Raw genomic sequence first — 27,708 nt, forward strand, 5'->3', positions numbered from 1 at the left:
TCCGCCCTCTCTATCCCTTTTAAAGCACTGAAATCCAGGAATATTGAGAATCCATTCCTGCCCTGATGCCAGCCAAGTCTCTGTAATGGCCACTACATCATAATTCCATGTATGTATCCAAGCTCTCAGTTCATCACTTTTGTCCCTGATGCTTCTTGTATTGAGGTACACACATTTCAGCCCTTCTACCTTACTGTCTTTACACCGTTTATTCTGCTTCTCTTTCCTCAAAGCCTCTCTGTATGTTAGATCTGGCTTTACTCCATGCACTTCTTTCACTGCTCTATCGCTCTGGGTCCCATCCCCCTCACAAATTAGTTTAAACCCTCCCGAACCATGCTAGCAAACCTACCTGCAAGGATATTGCTCCCCCTCGAGTTCAGGTGCAAACCATCCAATCTGTACAGGTCCCACCTTCCCCAGAAGAGATCCCAATGATCTAAAAATCTAAAACCCTGCTCCTTGCACCAACTCCTCAGCCACGCATTCATCATCAGTGGACTGTATTCTCTTGTTTGGAATATTTTATGATGTCCTCCTATATCTACCTAGGAATAGTGGTGAATAATTAAACAGCAGACTGGACAAGTAGACAATGGGAGGACCCAGTATCTGATTGCTGACGTATTCAAAACCATGTTGAACTAGAAGTTTGAAACGGGTGATCCAACTTGACTTTTGCCTGAGATTTCCACCCTCACTGCGATCGGCGTCCAGTCAATCTGAATTTCTCTACATGATATTCAGAAATGGCTAAGAACACTCAACTGAAGCAAAGGCTATCGGACCAGATAATATCCCAGGTTTACTTCTGTTCTCCAGAGTGAGCTACACCTCTATCCTAGTTACATGACAATACAGAAAAAAAAATGTTCAGTTAAGTCCTGTTCACAAAAAGCAGATAAATCCAAAATAGCTTATCACCACCCAATCAATCTCCTCTCAGCTGTGAGCTAACTGATTGAATGGAAGTGATTATGAGAAGTGCTATCAAATGGTACTTTCTCAATAATAACCTCATCACTGATGAACAGTTTGGATTTTGCCAGGATCACTTGGCCTCAAACCTTATCATAGCTCCCCAACTCAGAAATGGAACCAAGAACTGAATCCAGAGGTGAGGTGAGAGTGTTTGCCCCTGACATCAAGGCTGCATTTGACCTCACAGTAATGAAAACCACTGTGGTTGTCAAACATCAGTGCCTCGGGACAGTGTCACAGGGCAAGCTCACTTCAGTTTATCCTTAATTCATTATCATTCACCCTTACAACCCAAGGCCAAAAATGGGGATGTTTGTTGATGATTGCATGAACAATTCACAAGCAAATGAGCAGCTCATGTCTGAATTTAACAAAACCAGGCAACATTAAAACTTGGGCTGGTGAATGGCTAATGATATTCGGGCCAGAAAAGAGATAGGCAATGTACATCCACAACAAAATTAAATCCAACACTTGCCATTCAATGGTATTATTATGAAGCTACCAATCACCAATATCCAGATGGTCAGAAGTGCACATTGATTAGAATCAGGACCAGACTCAAAATAGACATATCTTAAAGCCACATGGTTGCAAGAGCAGGTCCCAGGCTGCTACTTTATGGCAAATGACTGAGCTCTTAACACCTCAAAACCTCTCAGACATCCAGGACATAGGAGCTAACTCACCTAAGTGGCACCTCATCAGTCTCCTTAAAACCTCATTCTCTCCACCAGTGTCAAACAGTGGCTGTAGGGTGGACCATCAAAAGAATGCAATTTATTTCCTCATTTAGGCTACTCAGACAATAACTCCTAAACCTGTATTTCATGCTTTGGACAAGAAGAATCTGGAAAGAACAAGGAAATACTATCGTACATGGGTTCCCTCAAAGGCACACGTCCCTCTTGCTTGGAAGTACAATAAATCCTGGAATTCCTAATGTGACATCATCATGGGAGGACCTTTACCAGAGAACTGCAGTGATTCAAGGAAGTGGTTACTACCACTTTCGCGTGTGTAAATAGGATTGAACAGTAAATGATGGCTTTGCCAGCAGCACACACAAAAAATGATTAATGAAAAACAAAGGCTGCAATTGTTCACTCTACTACTAATTCCAAGTTTCCCTTCAAGTCACATACATCCTAAATTGGATATTTAATCTCTTGCTTTTATTACCATTGGGATAGAAGCCAGGCATATTTTGTCTAGCAGAGGTGTTGGAATATCTCAACCATAAGACTGCAGGAGAACCCGAAAGGCAGCTTGCCTCGATTCTCTGAAGGACAGCCTGAAACGCACAATAAACTCTGGCTCTGCCTGTGGGGGTCAGTACCTTATAAATGAATACGATTATCATACATCAAATGCTGAGTTAATGAAAGATGAACCGAATCATTTTTCTATCAGCCTGAAATAGAAATATATCTGTGTAGCTTAAAGCCTCCCACTCCACTGAGTAAAGAAAATAAACTTGAAAAGACGTTGCAAAGATACATGTTACATAGAGAACTATTGCGGGCCAAGACTGAGCAATAAGTGACTCAAGAATCAATACAATATAAAAGTAAGAAAGTAATCATTGATTAAATGATTAGGCATGGAATGATATTAGTAAAGAATCAGCAAATAGGAATAAAATCCAAGTAATTGAAAGGATGGATTTTACACCCTAAATTTCTCCAACTTGGAAGGTTCTTATTAATTAGAAGGAAAGTTAAATGAGAAAAATATAACATTCCTTAATAAACAGTTTTCCAAAATCTTTTCAATAGCTGTGTCTGCATGGATACACTTCTCAGTATGCTTGAATAAAATAACAATCCGGCAGCTCCTGACATGAAACATGTAACAAAATAACATTACTGTATTTTACACTGCATCTTAGTACAGATGTATTTGTTCTATTCAAACTGAATAAGGGTGACAGATTTCAGGGCAGTATCATTCATCATCTGAATGGCAACTGTGCTTTCTGGACATTCTGTCCCCTGCACAAAAGTAAATAAATCATGTTTCATTTATGGAAGTGGCCTAAATTTTATGTGTACATACGCTTGTGGAGCTATGAAGCTTCCTGTTCCAGTCACAGCTTTTTAAAGTTCTCAGCCTTACATTTAATTTTTTTCTATTACCTCAAGCCTCCCTGAGTCCTGTCTTCAAATCCAGTCTGTGTGGAACCCATATTAATTTACTCCCCAGTTATATCATCAGTTGCCAAGTCTATAAGCTCGGAATTCCCTTCCCAAGTCTCTCTCACTTTCTGCCCTCTTTTAAATTGCTTTTTAAGACTACATATTTGTAGTTATGTATTCATACAATGCTTTTTATTGGAGGGTTTCCACCTCGTTGATAATTAAGGATGACTTATTAACCAGATTACAATGATAACATGACTTGGAGTAAAACAATTGTTTCAAATGTTAACAAGAGCCTACACCCATGTCATTCTAGTTGTCAGGTACAAGAGAATAGGGATGATCATTGACGAAGATGAAAAGATCAAGAAAGTCAGGAAGCAAATATCTCACCACCAAATATCCGATCATTGCTTTTCATGTCTTATCATAGTTTCACAAAATCCTCCAAATCCACAGGCAACACTGGCAACTGGGAGGATGTGAGGAGACATGGCAGAGGTATACAAGATATTAAGAGGAATAGATAGAGTGGACAGCCAGTGCCTCTTCCCCAGAGCACCACTGCTCAATACAAGAGGACATGGCCTTAAGGTAAGGGGTGGGAAGTTCAAGGGGGATATTAGAGGAAGGTTTTTTAACAGTGTTTGGTGCGTGGAATGCACTGCCTGAGTCAGATACACGTGAAATTTAAGAGACTACTAGACAGGTATATGGAGGAATTTAAGGTGGGGGGTTATATGGGAGGCAGGGTTTAAGGGTCGACACAACATTGTGGACCGAAGGGCCTGTACTGTGCTGTACTATTCTATGTAGGTACAATGTAGTACTAGGTAATGAACTGGGTAAGGTCACAGATCTCTCAGAGGGTGAGCATCTGGGTGACAGTGACCACCGCTCCCTGGCCTTTATAATTATTATGGAAAAGGATAGAATCAAAGAGGACAGGAAAGTTTTTAATTGGGGAAAGGCAAATTATGAGGCTATAAGGCTAGAACTTGCAGGTGTGAATTGGGGTGATGTTTTTGCAGGGAAATGTACTATGGACATGTGGTCGATGTTTAGAGATCTCTTGCAGGATGTAAGGGATAAATTTGTCCCGGTGAGGAAGATAAAGAATGGTAGGGTGAAGGAACCATGGGTGACAAGTGAGGTGGAAAATCTAGTCAGGTGGAAGAAGGCAGCATACATGAGATTTAGGAAGCAAGGATCAGATGGGTCTATTGAGGAATATAGGGAAGCAAGAAAGGAGCTTAAGAAGGGGCTGACAAGAGCGAGAAGGGGGCATGAGAAGGCCTTGGCGAGTAGGGTAAAGGAAAGCCCCAAGGCATTCTTTAATTATGTGAAGAACAAAAGGATGACAGGAGTGAAGGTAGGACTGATTAGAGATAAAAGTGGGAAGATGTGCCTGGAGGCTGTGGAAGTGAGCGAGGTCCTCAATGAATACTTCTCTTTGGTATTCACCAATGAGAGGGAACTTGATGATGGTGAGGACAATATGAGTGAGGTTGATGTTCTGGAGCATGTTGATATTAAGGGAGAGGAGGTGTTAGAGTTGTTAAAATACATTAGGACAGATAAGTCCCCGGGGCCTGACGGAATATTCCCCAGGCTGCTCCACGAGGCGAGAGAAGAGATTGCTGAGCATCTGGCTAGGATCTTTATGTCCTCGTTGTCCACGGGAATGGTACTGGAGGATTGGAGGGAGGCGAATGTTGTTCCCTTGTTCAAAAAAGGTAGTAGGGATAGTCCGGGTAATTATAGACCAGTGAGCCTTACGTCTGTGGTGGGAAAGCTGTTGGAAAAGATTCTTAGAGATAGTATCTATAGGCATTTAGAGAATCATGGTCTGATCAGGGACAGTCAGCATGGCTTTGTGAAGGGCCGATCGTGTCTAACAAGACTGATAGAGTTCTTTGAGGAGGTGACCAGGCATATAGATGAGGGTAGTGCAGTGGATGTGATCTATATGGATTTTAGTAAGGCATTTGACAAGGTTCCACATGGTAGGCATATTCAGAAAGTTAGAAGGCATGGGATCCAGGGAATTTTGGCCAGGTGGATTCAGAATTGGCTTGCCTGCAGAAGGCAGAGGGTGGTGGTGGAGGGAGTACATTCAAATTGGAGGATTGTGACTAGTGGTGTCCCACAAGGATCTGTTCTGGGACCTCTACTTTTTGTGATTTTTATTAACGACCTGGATGTGGGGGTAGAAAGGTGGATTGGCAAGTTTGCGGATGACACAAAGGTTGGTGGTGTTGTGGATAGTGTAGAGGATTGTCAAAGGTTGCAGAGAGACATTGATAGGATGCAGAAGTGGGCTGAGAAGTGGCAGATGGAGTTCAACCCTGAGAAGTGTGAGGTGGTACACTTTGGAAGGACAAACTCCAAGGCAGAGTACAAAGTAAATGGCAGGATACTTGGTAGTGTGGAGGAGCAGAGGGATCTCGGGGTACATGTCCACAGATCCCTGAAAGTTGCCTCACAGGTGGATAGGGTAGTTAAGAAAGCTTATGGGATGTTAGCTTTCATAAGTCAAGGGATAGAGTTTAAGAGTCACGATGTAATGATGCAGCTCTATAATACTCTGGTTAGGCCACACTTGGAGTACTGTGTCCAGTTCTGGTCACCTCACTATAGGAAGGATGTGGAAGCATTGGAAAGGGTACCTAGGAGATTTACCAGGATGCTGCCTGGTTTAGAAAGTATGCATTATGATCAGAGATTAAGGGAGCTAGGGCTTTACTCTTTGGAGAGAAGGAGGATGAGAGGAGACATGATAGAGGTGTACAAGATAGTAAGAGGAATAGATGGAGTGGATAGCCAGCGCCTCTTCCCCAGGGCACCACTGCTCAATACAAGAGGACATGGCTTTAAGGTAAGGGGTGGGAAGTTCAAGGGGGATATTAGAGTAAGTTTTTTACTCAGAGAGTGGTTGGTGCGTGGAATGCACTGCCTGAGTCAGTGGTGGAGGCAGATACACTAGTGAAGTTTAAGAGACTACTAGACAGGTATCTGGAGGAATCGAAGGTGGGGGCTTATATGGGAGGCAGGGTTTGAGGGTCGGCACAACATTGTGGGCCGAAGGGCCTGTACTGTGCTGTACTATTCTATGTTCTATGTTAACATTGGAAAACAGCATTAGCATTCTTTGCAGCACACACAAAATACTGGAGGAGCTCAGCAGGTCAGGTAGCATCTATGGAAATGAATAAACTGTCAATGTTTCAGGCCAAGACCTTCCTTCAGACACTCAACAAATTCTTTCACATTCTATCCTAGGCCAATATCTTCAGCATCTTGGATCTAATTACATTCAATTGAGTCCAATGACCAGGCTGCATTATTTGCATGCTCATCACCTGACTTCCTTAAGAGGCAAACTACTTGGACAAGTGAATGACAAGAGAGCAGAGTTAACTCTCCAAGAATATTCTCAATGCCTCCTCATCTTCACCATTTACTGGAAATCCTGACAAATGACAAATTAAAATGGAAAAGAAGCTTCTCGGATCGCCAGGAGAACCTTGACCTTCTTCAACAGAGCAGGTTAAAGCCAAGCTAAAACAGCAAAACGTGCACATCATCATCCTAATGGTCTGACCATTCACAAAGCCTTCAAGAATCACCTGTAGATCTCACAGGAGTTTCATCAACTACCTCACTCTAGCAAGAGCTAGACTAGTACTCTAAGGGTCTGCCAAAGAGATATAACTGGTTTAATTAAGTTTGTAATCGAAGGGTACTAATGGAAGGGAATTCGGTGACAATAATTGTTAAAGGGAAGTAATTTGACTTTACATTGCTGAGGTGCTCATTGTGTGGTACTTGGGTAGTATATACTGTAGGTTACAAAAAGTAAGAAAGTTCAAAATAAATTTATTATCAAAGTACAAACAGTATATGTCACCATATAGAATCCTGAGATTTATTTTCTTGTGGGCATCCTCAAAAAATCCATAATAGAATAATAACCGTTACAGAATCAATGAAAGACTGTGCCAGCCGGGTCTTCAACCAGTGTGCAAAAGACAACGAACTGTGCAAATACAAAAAGAGAGAAACAATAATAATAAAGAGATAAGCAATAAATATCAAGAACATGAGATGAAGAGTCCATGAAATTGAGTTCATCAGTTAGGGGGCAAGTGACATTCAGTGAAGTTATCCCCTTTGGTTTAATTGCTTGGGGGGTAATAACAATTCCTGAACCTGGTAGGGAGAGTCCTGAAGCTCCTGTACCTTCTTCCTAATGGCAACAGCCATTGGCAGGGGTCCCCAATGATGGATGTTGCTTTCCAGCGACCACATTCCTTGTAAACATACTAAATGACAGGGAGGGCTTTACCCATGACATACTAGGCCCAGTACAAGTCCTCTGAAATGATAACACCGAGGAATTTAAGATTGCTGATCCTCTCCATGTTTGATCTTCTGATAAAGATGATCTTATGGTCCGCTGGCTTTCTTCCCCTGAGGTCAATAATCATCTCCTTCATTTTGCTGACATTGAGAAAGAGGCGGTTGTTGAGGCACCATTCAGTCAGATTTTCAATCTTCCTTCTATACACTGATTGATCACCATCTTTGATTCAGCCCAAGATAGCGGTGTTGTCAGCAAACTTAATATGGCATTGGAGCTCTGCTTCGCCACACGGTCATAAGTTTAAAGTGAGTAGAGCAGAGGCTAAGCACACAGCTGAGCTGATGGAAATTGTGGAGGAGATGCTGTTGCCAATCCAACTAAATGGGATCTGCAAATGAGCAAATAGACGATCCAATTTACCAGGCGGTATTGAAGCTTATTGATCAGCTTTGAGAGGATGATAGGATGACAGGAAAGATGTAAATAAGATTGAAAGAGTACAGAGAAAATTTACAAGGATGTTTTCAGGACTGGAGGTCCTGAGTTATCAGGAAAGATTGAATAAGTTAGAACTTTATTCCCTAGAATACAGAAGATTTAGGGGAGATTTGATAGGGGTATACACAATTGAGGGTATAGAATCAGAGTCAGAATAGATAGAGTAAATGCGAGCAGGCTTTTTTTCACTGAGGTTGGGGGAGACTACAACTACCAGTTATGAGTTAAGGGTGAAAGGTGAAATATTTAGGGGGAACATGAGGGGAAACTTCCTCACTCAGCATGTTGTGAGAGTGTGGAACCAGCTGCCAAAGCAAGCAGTGGATGTGATTTTGATTTCAATGTTTAAGAGAAGTTTGGATAGATATATGGATGGGAAGGGTATGGAGGGTTACAGTCGGGGTGCAGGTCGATGGGACTAGTCAGCTTAAATAGTTTGGCAGGACTAGATGGGCCAAAGGGCCTGCTTCTGTTCTGTAGTTTTCTATGACTCTACGATGGTTTTGAACGCCGAGCTGTAGTCAATAAAGAGCATCTTGAGAAACAAATCTTTGCTGTCTCGATGTTCCAGGTTTGAGTGAACAGCCAATGAGATGGCATCTGCTGTGAAACTTTTGTGGCAATGGGCAAATTGGAGTGGATCCAAGTCACTTTTCAGGCAGAAATTGATATATTTCATCTCCATCCTCTTCAAACACTTCATCATCTTGGATATACGTACTACTGGACAATAATCATTGATGCAGGTTTGCTGCTCCACTGGGAACTTCCTTTGAGGGATGCCCATCCTGAAGAAGTTTAAATCTTCGCTTTGATTGGAGCTCACTGCTCCCTCTCTCTGATAGCTGCTGCTCTCTGACTCCTTGACCATGTAATCTCCCAGCCTGTCAGATCCCTTTATCTCCATCCTTTTACCTTTCTCACCCACCTGGCTTCATCAATCAACTTCTAGCTTTCCTTTTTCCTGTCCCGTCCCCCCCACCATCTTTGTATTCTGGTGTCTTCCACCTTCTTTTCCAGTCCTCAGGAAGGGTCTCAGCCCAAAATGCTGACTATTCATTTCCATCGATGCTGCATGACCTGCTGAGTTCCTCCAGCATCTTGTGTGTGGTGCTTTGGGTTTCCAGCATCTGCAGAATTTCTTGTGTTTAGCAAATTATTGAACTGGTTGGCTGAAGAAGATAGAGCTGGAATAAGAGACATTGGAAGTGTGTGATTCATGATGTCTCACAAGGCGTAGCTACTTACTAGTGACTTCAGTTACACATCAGTAAGTATGATGCATAGCTTGGTGGTATAGTAAGTGGCACAGACATAAACACAAAGAAACCCTGATAAATTAAAACTGTTTGCAAAACCATGGCAGATTTCAATCTACGCAGAAGTGAGTTAACCACTATGGACCAAGAAAAATTATCCAAGTCACATTTAAACAATGAAAAACATTTGTCCGTGGGAGAATGCTGCCGACTGGCACATTCTCGGCTGCAGGAGTACGTGCTGAGGGACGCACTGAAACCTGGTGCAGCCACCGCAAGGGCCCGGTGGGGAAGGACCATGGTTTAGGTTTCTCCACTCGTGGGAGGGGTCGGAGGGCGGGGAGTATACCCCTCAACAATGATATGGTAAGCTGAACTACTGGAGTGCCACGTGGGTGGCTATAAATACGGATAGGTACTGACTATAATGGAAATGTATGTAAAAGATGAAAAGTTATTGAATGGTTTATTGTATATATTTATTTTGGAATAAAGTATATTTTGAAATAAAAAAAATTTAAACAATGAAAAACAAGGAACAGTAAGGATCAAAAGACACAAATCTCTAAAGTATAATGGCCATGTTAAAAAAAGGGCAAAAGGAGTTTTCATTGTTCAATAAGATCATGCTGCAACGGCACCTTACTGTCTTTTCTTCATATCGCTTGATATACTTATTGAAAGCCACCATTTAAAGCCACCCGCTGGTGGCACAATGGCATCAGTGCCAGACTGCGGAGCAAAGGCTCCCGAGTTCAAATCCAAGTCGGGCCACCCCTGAGCACACTTTCCATCCGTGCCGAGTTGAGCGTCGAGCTAGCCACTCAGCCTTGTAAACAAAAAAAAGGGTCAAGTCAGGAACGTTCATATCGTGACCCGGTTAATCCGAAAAGAGACCAATCCTGACACCACACGCCAGACAAGAATGGCCGACTGGCTGGTGCGACACGCTAAAAAGAAGCATTTAAAAGAAAATAAGTCTTAAATTTCAGTGGACATCCTCCCACTGACCATTGTCAGATCAGCAAATCAAGAGCAGAAAATCTGGAGGATTTAAATAGTAACTTGTTTGCTTTTGTTGGCTTCCTTTTCATCATTAGGATGGCTTATAATTTATATAAAATATAACAGCTTTTCATTTTTCGTCATTTTGTGATGAAATGCTTTGAGAGGTTGGTCATGACTAGACTGAACTCCTGCCTCAGCAAGGACCTGGACCCATTGCAATTTGCCTATCGCCACAACAGGTCAATGGCAGACGCAATCTCAATGGCTCTCCACGCAGCTTTAGACCACCTGGACAACACAAACACCTATGTCAGGATGCTGTTCATTGACTGTAGCTCAGCATTTAATACCATTATTCCCACAATCCTGATTGAGAAGTTGCAGAACCTGGGCCTCTGTACCTCCCTCTGCAAATGGATCCTCAACTTCGTAACCAGAAGACCACAATCTGTGTGGATTGGTGATAATACATCCTCTCACTGATGATCAACACTGGTGAACCTCAGGGGTGTGTGCTTAGCACACTTCTCTACTGTCTGTATACACATGACTGTGTGGCTAGGCATAGCTCAAATACCATCTACAAATTTGCTGACAATACAACCATTGTTGGTAGAATCTCAGGTGGTGATGAGAGGGCGTACAGCAATGAGATATGCCAACTAGTGGAGTGGTGCTGCAGCAACAACCTGGCACTCAACATCAGTGAGATGAAAGAGTTGACTGTGGACTTCCAGAAAGGTAAGACGAAGGAACACATGCCAATCCTCATCGAGGGATCAGAAGTGGAGAGAGTGAGTAGTTTCAAGTTCCTGGGTGTCAAGATCTCTGAGGATCTAACCTGGTCCCAACATATCGATGTAGTTATAAAGAAAGCAAGACAGCAGCTATAATTTATTAGGAGTTTGAAGAGATTTGGTATGTCAACAAATACACTCAAAAACTTCTATAGATGTACCGTGGAGAGCATGGGGGGGGGATGCGGGGGGGGGGGGGGAATGCTACTGCACAGGACCGAAAGAAGCTGCAGAGAGTTGTAAATTTAGTCAGCTCCATCTTGGTTAGTAGCCTACAAAGTACCCAGGACATCTTCATGGAGCGGTGTCTCAGAAAGGCAGCGTCCATTATTAAGGACCTCCAGCACCCAGGGCACGCCCATTTCTCACTGTTACCATCAGGGAGGAGGTACAGAAGCCTGAGAGCACACACTCAGCGATTCAGGAACAGATTCTTCCCCTCTGCTATCCGATTCCTAGATGGACATTGAACCCTTGGACACTACCTCACTTTTTTAAATACATAGTATTTCGGCTTTTTGCATGATTTCTAATATATTCAATATATGTATACTGTATAAAGTATACTAAATAAGATTTTATTTATTTATCTATCTATCTTCTATATTATGTATTGCATTGAACTGCTGCTACTAAGTTAACAAATTTCACGTCACATGCCAGTGATAATAAATCTGATTCCGATTCTGATATATAATCCATAAATCATGCATTGATATAGTTCTCCTTTGTTACAATAAATTAAATAACAGATAACCATTCATGATTCTATATAGCTAGAACAAAAAAGGTCTGTAACTCTCTCCAGGGGATCACAGTCCAACAACATTCTTTAAGATGAGATTGACTTTACTCCTGTGGATAACAGGAATATTCTCTGTTCAAGTAATGGCCTCTTTCTCCCCAGGACATCCAGGTAGACTGAGATTCTTGAATTATAAAGTGCTAATGCACAGAAGAAATGTCTCGCATGGTTAACAATTCCTTTCATGTAATCTGGTGAAATTTGTTTCACAAAACCTGTATCATTCCTCTCAGCCTCTGATAGAAAGTAATTGAGTAAGTTTACTGAGTTCCACATGACTTAGTCCCTGGGACAAGCTAGCATTAGTCACATGCTTGAGAGTGTACTTTTTAACCTTTGTTCGCTTTATCTAGATCTCTTTCATGAAATATTTACATTAGACTAAAAGCTCTCAAAAACTGGTGGTAGTAATATCAGTTAGTCATTTTTGCAGTTGATGTATGATTGCATATAACTTTAAAAATAATAAATTTATAATAATTGCTTTTAACATTAAACTGCCTGGGAATTCATCACCAGTTGCATTCAATTCTGCTTCCAAATTGAGTTCTAATTCAGAAAGAAGGCATAAACCACCTTTGCTACTATATAGCACATTTACCATGACCAACCAAATTTATCTTCTATGTTTAATGACTGCAAGCAACTCTCATAAACATGACTGATGGTGCAGGTCGTAGTACATTTTTCTGCAAATATCTGTCACCTATTCTATACTTTTTCCACAGCTCACACACTGGAATTAATCCAGTTATCCCCTCCATTATTTGAATGATCCTGAGTTTTCTAGAATAGCATTAAGATGAACTATCAGAATCAGGTTTACTATCACTTACATATGTCATGAAATTTCTTTTTTTTGTGCGGCAGCAGTACAGTCCAATGCATAAGGACATCATTTTAAGTCACTATAAGAAATATAATAAATCTATAGTGCACTAAGAGTGCAAAATAGTGAATGAGCATTTAAGGGTTCATGGATTGCACAGATCTGATGCAGAAGGGAAGAATTGGTTCCTAAAATGTTATTCATCTTAAGGCTCCTCCTGTAGTTCCTCCCTAATGGTATTAATGAGAAGAGAGTATGTCCTGGATTGGAAGGGGCCTTAATAAGGCCTAGGTGCTGCCTTCTTGAGACACAACCTTTTAAAGATGTGCTCGATGGTGGGAGGCTTTTACCTGTGATGGAGCTGGCTAAGTCTACAGTCCCCTGCAGCTGTTTTCAATCCTGTGCATTGAAGCATCCATACCAGGTGGTGATGCAATCTGTCAGAATGTTCATCCATCCAATCCATCTGTAGAATGTTGCTTGAGGCATTGGTCTCATGTCAAATTCCCTCAAACTCCTAATGAAGTATTGCCACTTACATGTCTTCTTCATGATTGCTTCCATATTTCAAACTGCAGAAAAGAATTGTTACCTTCTCCAGTTTATTTTGTACTGTTTGGCCACATAGATCAATATCCCATTGGCTTTGTTAACAATACATTGTGTAAGAAACATAGAGCCTGTGTAAACTCCTAATATTTTTTATTTTTATCTTTATTTTTGGTCATTTGAATAATATTCATGGGATGTCAGTATTATGTATTTCAATCTTACATGTATTGCAGAACACTTGTTTTCAATAATTTATTGTTTTTCCAATCAAACATTGTAAGCTCCATGCCAAACCATTTAATGCATATTCAGTGCTGACTGTACCATTCAGGAGGTGTTGCATTGTGGGACATGTCATTAATTTTGAATGAGACGTTGCTTTACAGTCTCACTTGTGCTTTTGGATACGAAAGATCATATTGAGAGATCGAGAGACTTTTGAGTATAAACAAAGGTTCTGCCACATTTGAAATAAGTCAGAAGAACAACACAAAGGCAATAATTTTATCTCCATCTGGAAATGTATTATTTAGAAAACAACTATTGATTGCAATATTTTTCAGATTCACCCTATTTCTTTCTTTTGTGGACATTAAAATTTAAATAGACTATAAATTACATCAACTGGGAAGGAATTTCAAAGAGTATCAGAGCCTAACAGTAAATGTTGGATTAAAATATGTGGTTGATCCCTGAAGCTCCCTCTGTTAATAACTATATTTCTGTCAGTGTTAATTTACCTCTTCACAACGTTTGATTCTCTGGCAGCTCCTCAATGAAGTATAAATTTCAAATTTTCTTCTGGTTAAAGTATTTCACTGCAGCTCAAATAAATGGTGAGTATTGTCTTCACTTTATTTTTAAAATTCATTTTCATATTATATTTGGGGAGAATTTTTTCCATTAACTAGGTGTCAGACAGAAAAATGTCAACTTTAAGAGCATCCAAAGTAAGTCACTGAGAAAACACTAAGTGAGCAATTTTTGTTTAATGTTAATGCTCACAGTTTCAAATTGTGAGAAGACCTGCTGTTCTTCATTAACCATCTAAACCTGCATTAAACAGCAAGGTTCCTGACCCTTGGGCAAAGCATTCATGCATAACGCCACAGAAACCATCCAGCCTTAAAGGGTAATTGCTGCTTGGGAACAAAAATGTCATATCAGTAAATATTACTGAGCCTCTAGGACAAACCTTTTTTTTTACCCCAAAAGTGTTAGCTGCTTACCAGAGTCAGACTGTTTTGTTCTAGAATGACATGGTACAGATTTCCGCATAATGCCTCCACCCCCTTTCCCACCTTGGTCTGCCAGCTAACAAAGTTATCTGTGTTCCGAACTTTTCTTACTGTCTTTGACATCCCCTGACGCTGATTAGCACTAGGAACGTGAAAGTACAGTCGATTGTAGTAAATTGGTTCAAATCAGGACCAGTACATTTTGGGCCAATTAAGCAGCTTCCCGAATTCGCAGGTTTAGTGGAGATAGTTCAAAGGTATAAAAAGACTAACTACTATTTATCTGAGTAACAATTTATGTATTTAAATGAAACATAGAGCAAATTAGAACACTACCAATACCTTGCAATATGTTGGAGGAGTTCAGCAGTTCAGGCAACATCTATGGATGGGAATAAACAGTTGACATTTTAGACTGAGATCCTTCAACAGAACTCTTTATCAGTCCTGACGAAGGGTCTCAGCTCAATACGTCAACTGCTTATACCCTCCATGGATGCTGCCTGATCTGCTGACCTCTTCCAGCACATTGTGTGTGTTGCTCTAGATTTCCAGCATCTGCGATACCTCGTGACTACCAATACGTCTAAAATACTATCAGATTGTGTATTTATCCCTAATAGTTATCAAAGGAGAATTCACTCAATGTATACTGCTGAGTTCTTTTGCTTGACTGTAAATGAACAAAATCAGTGCAAACACCAAGTGCAGATAATGGACGGCTCTCATACAATACTTTCAACAATTACATCCTCCAAATCTCTTTTCATTGTAAAGTTCAAGTTGATTCTTGATATCTTCAAATTCTTTCCAATTCCTGGCTTGTGGAAGTAATGAAATAATTTCATTTTTACTCACAGCCGTTTCTGGCATCCCCAAGCCAGAAAGCATGAAACTGCAGACAGCAAAACCATTCTGATTTGTCTCACTGCTTATTTCTTGCCAACTATCAGTGACAAAAATCCTTGCTATTTGAACACCAGCATATACAACTGATGCTGTGTAATAACTATGCACTCTTAAGTATGGTGCAGTGTCTAACAGTCATACAAGTGCACACAACCGACACTAGTTAGAAACTGTTCAGCAACAGTCTCTTGTTCCAGTTAAGCCGCATAGTGACCCAGATAAAGGGAATCCCAGCTATTTTCTTGACTAGGTTTTGTTGTTTAAAAGTTATCCCATTCTCTTTCATACTCACACCTTTTACAATATCTCCAACTTAGACATTTCTTACAAAAATATTTAAGTAATTTTCCTTACATATTGGATGCTGACCCGTTAGATACTATTATGAGTATGAAACCTTCGATGAGGGGTTCCATTGGAAGAATTTATAATTTACTATTACAATGGGATAAGCGTCCTTTATTTAAGATTAAACAAGATTGGGAAAAGGAAATCAATCTGACTTTTACGACAAAAGACTGGATGTGAATTCTGAAGTTGATTAACTCTTCTTCGATCTGTTCTAGTCATTCACTGATTCAATTTAAAGTTGTACATCGTTACCATTTGACAGAGGAGAGATTGTCTAAAATATTCCCTAATGTTGATAGTTATTGTGATAGATGTAAAACTGAGATAGCTATACTGACGCACACGTCTTGCTCTATACTGGAACAGTTCTGGAAGTCAGTTTTTTCGACAATTTCTAAAGCACTTAAAATTAATTTTCAACCTAACAAATTAACTGTGCTTTTTGGAATAATTCCTCAAAATATCCACGGTATCTCTGTGTCTGACCAACATGTTATTGCATTTGTTACATTGATAGCTAGGAGGGCCATTTTGTTTAAGTGAAAGGATACAACAGCTTCCACTTTGTCACAATGATTCTCTCAAGTGATGCTATGTCTTAGTTTGGAGAAAATTAGAAGTCGAACCTTTGAACCTGTGTTTGATTTTGAGAAAAGATGGAGTTCATTTGCTCGTTATTATCATTTGAGTTAATTGATGGATTCTCCATGACCTAATTGTAAATTTTTTTTGGTACTTTCTTTTTTGCTGGCAGTTTGATATTTATCTTTAGAAGCTTTATGTATGACGCATGGCTCTGGGGTTGAACACCTACTGGGATTTTTCTTTTTTCCCACTTTTCTTGCTTAGTAGCTTTTTTCTTCCATCACAAAATTTTTTCAATCTTCATATAATTTTTTTTTCTTAAGGCATTGTAAGTGTTGTTTACTTCGACATACTCATGTTTATTTTGGAAAAAAATAATAGAAAGATTTGAAAAGAAAAAGAGAGAAAAGTTATCCCAAATGAGCAGCTGTCCTGATTAAACAATGGCCAATTAACCAAAATCCACTATTAAAAATGAAATAAAAACAATTTTAAAAAACAATAAAATTTACACTTTACAATATCTAAACCTGTCTGTCTTCCATGTGAATAGAGACTGCATCTGCACTAACTTTAAAGTGACTACGCACCGTCATGTGTGAAGCCAAGCAGAGCTGCAGAACGGATGATGCTAATGAGAGAGATAACGAGAGACAATGGAGAACCATTCAAAATGCTAATAAGAGAGAAGAGAGAGATTAACGAGAAAGAGACACATAATTTAGATGTTGGCGTCTGCCACAGACAGTTTGCTTTGAACCTAAACTGTTTGAAGTTTGATGGACAGGTGATACCCCATCAGGGGGATAAAAATAGCGGGTTTGCTAAGGCACAACACACGCCACAAGACCCTGGAAAGGGCATTGTGCCCCACAAGTTGGTGGATGTTTGGAGGACCGATTCGCGGGAATCGGTTAGAGGCTCGCAGGGTGAAAAGGTACGATGGGTGGGAACCTGGTGTGTGTCCGCCCTTGCCTGGGTGCCGGGTTCACCACAGGAGAACGATCGCATCCGGAACGGAGGGGTCACAGTCGGTGACCACAGCTGGATCAGAAGGCATCGAAAGGTTTGCCTGAAACCAGCTGCATCTCTCTCTCTCTCCCCCACCAACAGTACAACAACAGCGATTACTTCAAACTGCACTAGACTGAACTGAACTCTGCTTCACCTTAAGACTGATCATTTTACCCAGAGACTGCGATAGAGCTTGGTTGATTGCTATTACCCTATTTCTGTGTATATGTGTATACTATCACTGCTAACCTGTTACATTTATATCCTTGCGGTTAGTGTACTGTATTACTTATTTCTTTAATAAAACTTTATTAGTTCCTAGTAATCACAGACTCCAACAAGTGTTCCATTTCTGCTGGTTTGACAACCCAGTTATGGGGTACGTAACAGCACTCAAGGGTAAATTACAGTAACTAATTAAACTCGCAATCCACGCATCTTTGTGATTTTCGAGGAAATTCTTGCAGTTACCTTAAACATTGTTTGAACTGCTTCCAATGCAAATATATTCATCCATAGATAAGGAGATTAAAACTATACACAGTACTTGAGGTGTGATTTCCCATTGCTCTGAGTCAGGGGTGATATTAATTCTGAACATGGCTAAGTGCTGCAGGGCACTTGACTGGATACATTTAACATATGGTCACTTCACTTTACATTAGCTATATCTTCATACCTCATATGGCCCTTTCACTTGAACGGGGTTGTCTATCATGATGGAAAATATTTTTTAAAATAAAGAAAAAAGTAAAACTATTTACCCTTTTGTTTAATAATTTATTTTGTCAGTATTTGTTTTAAAAGAAATGTTGTGTTGTTTATCATTTAAATATGTTTTAACTGTTCTTAAATGATTTTGATCACCAGAGATAATAAAGCCCTTTGACAGCCATGGTTAGGGCTTCGTTCTGGTACCGGAGACCTACTTATAGTCCATTCTGCTTCACAGTTTCCTCATGGCTGTGAGGCCGCCAGTTCAACTGGATACTCAGGGCAATTGGAAGATCACGCAGCTCATTGAAAAGGAGGAGGACCAGGCCCAGATCTCCATGATCCAGGACTATATTCAGATCCATACACCTTGAAGTATTATTGAGTTGCACGATACAAATGAAGGGGTCCAAGAAGCAGAAGCTGAAACAATAATACTAAATACAACTGTTCATCCTGAAAATTTCAGGAATCTTAAAACATCAATTGTGCACTGTAAACCATGCTGCTTCACAATGTAGCATCAGTTATTCACCTAAAATGCTTGAATAGTTTTTCACATGCCATGTATTAAGACATCAACAATGCATAATACAATGACATCTTAAAATTAATGATAACCTGTGGATTTTTAAATTGGTTTCCTCGATATGTTTCACATTTCATCTTTTGCATTTTCCCCCAAAACTCACTTGAGATTTTCATTTATCCTTGCTTTTACCCATCACATACCTGCTGAGATCTCAATGCTGTTCATCTTTGTCTGATTAATGCTGATGTTGATGCTGACTTTTCCTTCACTGAGGTTAATTTCCACCGTTCCATAACCCGCGGCAAGTTTACTGAATAAGAGCAAACTGTTGGGGTTCCATGTCCGAAACATAAAGCTGACAGAAAACAAATCCTGGTTCATGCGTCCAGGCAGCTGCAAGTAGCTGCTGCTATTGAAAAAGACAGGGATGGCATGAGATTCTACACAAGAGAAACTCAAATTACCCTGAAAGGGGAAAAAAATGGAGAGAAAACATTACTATCAAATGTAGACACTAGATCTCTTCACACAATCTTGCAGAAATATGTTGCAAATCCCACCCACCCCTCTATCCCTTCAATTTATATCTATTGTTCATATTGTCCATTGAGGCAGAACAAGGTAAAACAATAATAATAGAGAAAGCAGGAGAATGGAGTTGAGAGAGATAATAAATCAGCCATGATGGAATGACAGAGCAGACTTGATGTGCCAATTGGCGTAATTCTGCTCCTATATCCTCTGGTCTGATGATTCAACTCTCTTCAGAAATCTGCAAAACTCTACCATGTCATTCTGCTAAAATATCAAGATAGAGCAGCACTGTTAGAGGAAACATCAGTCAGGTGAGGTTTATGTCAAATCTCACACAGAGATATTTTAGATACCTCTGGGTGTCCTGATGAACACAGGTCAGACTTTGCTTTATGGATATTGACTGCCATGTTTCTTATATTAGTGGCTACATTTCAAAATGGGAAGCAAAAAACTGCAGATGCAGTTAAAATGCTCTATGGACTAAGCATCAAGTGAGAGAGAAATAGCATTAAAACTGAGATCAATGGTGTTTCAATTGAATTTCTGAATGGTCATGATGGAAGATTATCAGGCTGAGATGTTAATTCAATTCATTTCACAGATAATGCCAGACCTGCAATATTTCCAGCGATACTTTTTTTTAACTTCAAGTACTGTTTATTAGTTGTCAAGTTCTTTGGGGGACATGAGATTATGCCAGGGGTTGAAGAGGTTCTTCTTGCTTGGTTAGCTTCATTCATCAAAGGAACGAGTAACAGCCTCAAAATACCTAGTTTAATAATACTGACCCAGACTATAACAATCAAATTGTTGCTGATTCTGATCAGCTAGCTCAACACAAAATTGGATCTGAAGTTTACCTAATGTTTAACAAAGAGCTGAGTGAACTAGTTGTAGAAAAGTGCTGACCGTTATATTCAAGAGGGTGAATGTAATCAATGTTAATTATTATGATGGTGGGATAGTGGCTACAGGAACCAGTGGTATTGCTGGTGGGAAAGTGCAGCTATCTTGTCATTTCTCTGAATCAGAGGTTCCCAGCCTTTTTTCGGCATGGACAAATACCAATAAGCAACAGACTCCAGGGTCCATGGACCCAAGCTGGGAACCTATGCTCTATATAGACACACTAGATTATTTTGATTTTCTGTGTTAAATCCCATTAAGTTAAGACCTCATTTTATTGCAGTACGAGATCTTTTTGTTTGCTTTACAGAGGAGAAATAGCACTCTCACTATGCATTAACGATTTTCCATTTTGTTTTCCTTAAACAGAGATCGGCTGACTTGCTCAGTGATGTATGCAGTTACCTCTGGTACCATCACCACTTGAACGTCGCCTTGCAATTAACTTGGTACATACGTTGATAGCATTCTATGCATACAATTACATGGAACTTGCCGGGCAGAAACAAGCCAGTCAGAAGACACATGCCTTGTTTATATTCCATATTTGTACTCTGTTTCTGTCATCACAACAAACTAAATCGATTCCTTTCTGCCATGTATTTATATATTTCTGCCATGTGGTAGCAAGACCCAGTGTTTAGAAGTTTATCTTCTACCTTTAAACATGCTCTGTCGTGATGACTGTATTTTCCATTGTACTCAAACAATGACCCCATTGATTTCAAAGGAGCTAAATGTTATAAGCAAAATAGTGCATTCAGCCAATAATATGCATCATATTTATTGCCACAAGGTGAGATGGATTACTAGTCACAGATTTTTTTACCATTCTCTATGTAAGAACTCCTTTCCTCCTGAGTTATAATTGGATATATTGGCGTCTACTTTATATTTATAAACCCTTCTTTGAACATCCATGTAATTGGGAATAATGTTTCCACATCTACAAAATTTAAACCCTTTAGAAATGTATACAATAAATTAATCTCTGCACCCTGTGGGCATCTTGAGGGCTTATTAGCTTAAATTCTTACTTGCCATTATTTTCAGAAGTTCTTTTCCCAGTAATATTTGGCACCTCAGACTTAGAGACACTGAAATTCATTTAGCATTTGATTTGTTACAGTTTTCTGTAGCCTCAACTGTATTGTTAACATCAGTCTTGCAACCCTGAGTTTGAAGCATTTATGGATATGGTAAAAAGCATTAGTTCCAAAACATGTCTTCTGCCAGTCCTTTAATTACTTTTAATCCCTGCTTGGTTTTCTGCTTTGTAGTTGGTTGGGTATCTATTTTGTCCCTTGTTCCCTGATTTTGACTGAAAATTATGGGGTTATAGACCTTAAATTATGAACCAAAGACAATTTTAAAAGTCAAAAATATCAGATCGTTCTATTACTCCAGTTGAAGAGTCTCAGCCCAAAACATTGGATGTTTATTCCTCTCCATAGGTATTGCATGAGCCGCTGAGTTCCTCCAGCATTCTGAGTGTATTACTTCAGTTTGGTAATTTATTCAATAATATTAGTTGAACAGATCATTCACTTTTGAATTCTCTGTTGATTATCCTTCATTATATCTTTGTACTTTAGACGTTTTTCATTATATCTTTAAGTAATGCTTCCAATATTTTGCTCTCGCTGATGTTGAGCTAACACTAGTTCACTGTATTTTTATCCTTTCTTGAATACTGAAATAACATAAACTCTCTGAATCATCGCATTCCATCTTACTTGATGACTTATTCCTTCTATGGTTGCACAGTTTATCAAATATCACTGTCGTTTCCATTGTAACTGAAGGGAAAGAGGGGAACGGTCATGATAGGGGACTCAATAGTCAGGGGAACAGACAGGAGATTCTGTGGATGTCAAAGAGACAGCGGAATAGTATGTTGCCTCCTTGGTGCCAGATAAGGGACGTCTCAGATCATGTCCACAGCATTTTGGAGAGGGAGGGAGAGCAGCTAGATGTCTTGGTACATATTGGTACCAATTACATAGGAAGAGGTCCTGAAAAGAGAAATTAGAGAGCTAGGTAGAAAGCTGAGAAGCAGGACCTCCAGGGTAGTATTTTCTGGGTTGCTCCCTGTGCCACATGCCAGTGAAGGTAGAAGCAGGATGATTTGGCAAATTAATGTGTGGCTGAGAAGCTGGTGCAGGGGGCAGGGATTCAGGTTCTTGCATCATTGGGATCTCCTCTCGGGGAGGTATGACCTGTCCAAGAGTGACAGTTTGCACCTGGACCCAAGGGAGACCGATATTCTCACGAGCAGGTTTGTTAGAGCTGTTGAGGAAGGTTTAAACTAAATTGCTAGGGGTGTGGGAACTGGAGTGAAGGGACTCGGGATAGGATGGATTGTGAAAAAGTAAAGATAGAATGCACTCAGACTGTCAGAAAGAGCAGGCAGATGATAGGACAAAATTACAGCCAGCAGGATGAGTATTAGTGCATTAGGAATGCAGAATCAAAAAGGGTAGCAAATATAGTACTCAAAGTGTTATATCTTAATGCACAAAGTATAAGAAATGAGGTGGATGATCTTGTTGCACTATTACAGATTGTCAGGAATGATGTTGAGCCTATCACTGAATCATGGTTGAAGGATAATTGTCGTTGGGAGCTTTAATTTCAAGGTTACACGTCATATCAGAGGGATAGGAAGGTAGGCAGAGGGGGTGGAGTGGCTCTGCTGGTAAAGAAAAGCATCAAATCAGTAGAAAGATGTAACATGATTGGAAGATGTTGAATTCTTGGGAGTTGAGTTAAAAACGGCAAGGGTAAAAGGACCCTGATGACAGTTATATACAGGCCTCCCAACAGTAGCTGGGAGGTGGACCACGGATTACAATGGGAAATAGAAAAGGTGTATCAAAAGGGCAATGTTATGATAATCATGGGAAATTTCAACAGGTAGGTGGATTGGGAAAATTAGGTTGGTAATGGATCCCAAGAGTGAGCTTGTTGAATACCTATGAGATAGCTTTTTAAAGTAGTTTGTCATTGAGCCTACTAGGGGATCAGCTGTACTGGATTGGGTGTAATGTAATGAACTGGAGGTGATTAGGGAGCTTAAGGTAAAAGAACCTTTAGGAGACAGTGATCACAATATGATTAAGTTCAACTTGAAGTTTGATAAGAAGAAAGTAAAGTCTGAAAGTATTTCAGTGGAGTAATGGAAATGACAGTGGTATGCAAGAGTAGTTGGCCAAAGTAAATTGGAAGGAGATACTGGCAGGGATGACAGCAGAGCAGCAATGGTGTTTCTAGGAAAAATGACGAAGGTGCAGGATGGATATATTCCAAAAACAAAGAAATACTCAAATGACAAAATAGTACAACCATGGCAGACAAGGGAAGTCAAAGCTAATGTAAAAGCAAAAGAGAGAGCATACAACAAATCAAAAATTAGTGGGAAGCTTTTAAAAACCTACAGAGAGCATCCAAAAGGATCATTAGGAGGGAAAGATGAAATATGAAAGCAAGCCAGCAAATAATATCAAAGTGGATAGTAATCGCTTTTTCAGGTACGTTAAAAATAGAAGAGAGATGAGAGTGGATATAGGACTGCTAGAAAATGAGGCTGGAGAAATAATAACAGGAGACAAGGAGGTGGCAGATGAATCAATTGAGTATTCTGCATCATCTGAGATGCAAAGGAACTTGGACGTCCTTGTACAGAACACTCTAAAGGTTAACTTGCAGGTTGAGTCAGTAGTGAGGAAAGTAAAAGCAGTGCTAGCATTCCTGTCCAAAATACAAGAGCAAGGATGTGATGCTGAAGCTTTATAAGGCACTGGTGAGGCCTCACCTTGAGCATTGTGAACAGTTTTGGGCTCCTCATTTAAGAAAAGATGTGCTGGCATTGGAAAGGATTCAGAGGAGGTTTACAAGGATGATTCCAGGAATGAAAGGGTTATCATATGAGGAATGTTTGATAGCTCTGGGTCTGTATTCACTGGAATTTAGAAGGATGAGGGGGGATCTCATTAAAACCTTTTACATGTTGAAAGTCCTAGACAGAGTAGATGTGGAAAGAATATTCCCCATGGTGGGGGAGTCCAGGACAAGAGGGCACCGACTCAGGATAGATGGGCATCTATTTAAAACAGAGATGCAGAGAAATTTCTTTAGCAAAAGGGTGATGAATTTTGTGGAATTTATTACCACAAGCAGCTGTGGAGGCCAGGTCATTGGGTATATTTAATGCAAAGCTTTATAGGTTTGTGATTGGACATAGCATCAAAGGTTACGGGGGAAGGTTGGGGAGTGGGGCTGAGTGGCTTAATTCTACTCCTATGTCTTATGGTCTTATAGTAATTGTCCAGAGAAACTATCTTGTTTCTTCATTCATTGCCATATCTTAGTAGCGGTGTCACATGGTGTGAGCAGAATTATCTGCAGCTTAATGGGAAAAAGACTAAGAAGCTGGTGGTAGACCTGAGGAGAGCTAAGGTTCCGGTGACCCCTGTTTCCATCCAGGGGGTCAGTGTGGACATGGTGGAGGATTACAAATACCTGGGGATATGAATTGACAATAAATTGGACTGGTCAAAGATAACTGAGGCTGTCTGCAAGAAGGGTCAGAGCCGTCTCTATTTCCTGAGCAGACTGAGGTCCTTTAACATCTGATGGACGATACTGAGGATGTTCTACGAGTCTGTGGTGGCCAGTGCTATCATGTTTGCTGTTGTGTGCTGGGGCAGCAGGTGGAGGGTAGCAGACACCAACAGAATCAACAAACTCATTTGTAAGGCCAGTGATGTTGTGGGGATGGAACTGGACTCTCTGACGGTGGTGTCTGAAAAGAGGATGCTGTCCAAGTTGCATGCCATCTTGGACAATGTCTCCCATCCACTACATAATGTACTGGGTGGGCACAGGAGTACATTCAGCCAGAGATTCATTCCACCGAGAGGCAACACAGAGCGTCATAGGAAGTCATTCCTGCCTGTGGCCATCAAACTTTACAACTCCTCCCTTGGAGGGTCAGACACCCTGAGCCAATAGGCTGGTCCTGGACTTATTTCCTGGCAAAATTTACATATTACTATTTAACTATTTATGGTTTTATTACTATTTATTATTTATGGAGCAACTGTAATGAAAATGCAATTTCCCCCGGGATCAATAAAGTATGACTATGACTATGACTAGTGAGAGTTATTGATAAGACGTGAGGCAAAGTATCCAAGTTTCAGCTTTTTTTTAGTACCATTAACCCTTGAGTTTATTCTGGACATCCTTTATCTTCAGATATTTTTATGATACTATATAATACTTCACCAATTTTTTCTCTATCGTTATCATGCATCTTGGGGCAACTCTTCTTGGAAAGGCCAAAGGATCCACTTTTATAGAATTAATAGGCAGAAGACCACAACTTCTGAACACAGGCTGAAATCCAATCCTTCACTCCATTTAAGTGTCAAACCATAGGGCACCTACGCGTGAAGTCCTCATGTGGTCCAATGGGCCAATGTGTCCTTTCTCAGATGTCCCAACTCCCAGGCTTGGAAACTTCCATACTAAGCTGTGGCTTAGTATGGAAAATAAATAACCCTTTTAACTTAATTTAATTCAATAAAATTAAATATATTTGATATAGTATGTGTCTGTTTTTCCTTGTGTTTTAAGTTGAAAAAACAAAGTAACTAATTTTGTGGACAAAATTTGGATTTTCTGACAGTGCTTGAGTTTCTTAAATGTCACAAACGTTAATTTTAAATGACAGCCTGGTTAGGCTTTTGGTTTAGGATCTGAATTGCTGTCCAAAGCATTCTGTGAGACTAGCAGGCAACTTCTGCTGGAAACAGGTCTTCCCTCAGCTTACTGAGCTGGAGGCAACCTCCCAATTGAAGGCTATGCGTGAAACCACACTTGAATCAACAATGTGAATCAAGGGCAGGTTCAGATAACATGCTAGTCAGAAAATAGTTCAGCCTTTCATTAAAAGCATGAGATAATAAAAGTATTTAAAAGTAGTTTGTAAGTTGTAATTTATTTATATCATTTACTGTAGCATTTAATGTTATAATGAGATTTTGATTAAAAAATTGGCAAATCTAAAATTATCATTTAGAAGACTGTACAATAAAGGAAATTTATTTTTGTCTAGTACTCTAGGGGATTCAATGTTTCTGAAGAAGACCATAAGACAGGAGCAGAATTACACCATTTGGCTCAAGGAGATGACTCTGCCATTCCATCACAGCTGACTTATTATCCCTTTCAACCATCTTCTTCGGCCTTCTTCCCCTAACCTCTGATATCTATCAACCTCTGCTTTAAATACACTCAATGACTTGCAACACAGTCATATGCTGCAATGAATTCCACAGATTCACCACCCTCTGGCTAAAGAAATTCCTCCTCTGAATGCAGGCAACCATCTTTAAATATCATAATTATAATCCTTGGCTTATATTGCTGTGATCTACAGGTATTGTGCTGTCCAGTCATACTGGGCTACCCAAATGGTTACTCATCATCAGACCAGAGGTCAGGCATTATCTTATCACCAATACCTAAATTAGATCTGAACACACGTGTATCTGGTGTCAGCAAATGTCAAATTTATTCTTCAACAAAAATCTAAATTCCAAATTCTGTTTTCAATTTCAATTGTGTAACTGCCTTTTTTGCAGAAAGATTATCAACAGAATATTGCAGCAATACTATTGTTTTGCTTGCATTCAAGGTACTTAAATACACACAACTCAATTTAAAAGGAAAATTATTTTTCACAGCTTGAACTTTATAGAAACCGATCTGTTGTTGATGTTTTTCTGTTCTTCCTTGTCGACCTGATTAGTACTAACTACTGATGAAAGGCAGCTCCAGCTATCATTTTAAAACTGTGCTGTTATCAGCAGTATGGATATCCCATTGTTCTGTTATAATAGCTCACTGAAGGGTCGGCTTAACAGGAGTACATTTTATTAAATTTCCTATACTTTTAAGAGTTAATCTGTAGCAACAGTTATTGAGAACATAAGTCCCAAGATCCTTTTACAATGGTTATCATAATATGTGACAGTTTAGTCAAACTAAATAGCTATTGATATTGTGAAATTCATATTGCTTGAGGACAAGAATTTATATTACTGCCAAAAGCAGCAAAATAATGTACCAAATCACCTGCCTTTGTGCAACATAATATAGGAAAAGTGTATTTTTTTTAAACAATTCCCACATTCAGGACTGATCCACCAAAAAAATCTACTAGAAATGATCCTGTATTTGAGAAGATAGTCTAGTGAATTGTCCACTGGTTATATCCAAGGGTTAGATTCACAATTCTATCAATTGAGCAACAGAAAAAAATGTATGCCCCTGGATGCCCTTGCTCAGAGGCAATTCTGGAGCTGAGTGCAACTTTGCTTTCTTTTAAAGTTATTTAACAGTTTTTAAATTGCCATTGGTCTCAGAAATTTTTTTTTTGAAATGAAAATAATATTAAAATGGTTCAAATTTATTTAAGGCATAAAGGAAATTAATATATATATAAATACATTAGAAGAATTATGTCAAAGCAAAAAGTGTTTCCCCTAAATATGCGCCTGAGAACTGAAAATCCCACTGAAAGAACAGGAGTTCTGGATGCTGCTCCCATGTTGGACCTTATGGAGGATCTGACTGGCAGTTACCTCATAGGATTGTTATACTGAGCAAGATGGAGCC

General features: G+C 39.8%; 1 protein-coding gene across 2 annotated transcripts in view; it reads right to left on the minus strand.

The window, feature by feature from the left end:
• Positions 1 to 27,708, minus strand: part of cntnap2a (contactin associated protein 2a) — a 1,898,214-nt gene that overhangs the window by 984,174 nt on the left and 886,332 nt on the right. For both annotated transcript variants that reach the window (XM_063044005.1, XM_063044006.1), the window contains exon 8: positions 18,780 to 19,044. In XM_063044005.1, the coding sequence (XP_062900075.1) occupies positions 18,780 to 19,044 (265 nt within the window). The remainder of the gene's footprint in view (positions 1 to 18,779; positions 19,045 to 27,708) is intronic.

The sequence above is a fragment of the Mobula hypostoma genome, chromosome 3 (assembly GCF_963921235.1).
Source record: "Mobula hypostoma chromosome 3, sMobHyp1.1, whole genome shotgun sequence".
Taxonomy (NCBI): Eukaryota; Metazoa; Chordata; class Chondrichthyes; order Myliobatiformes; family Myliobatidae; genus Mobula; species Mobula hypostoma.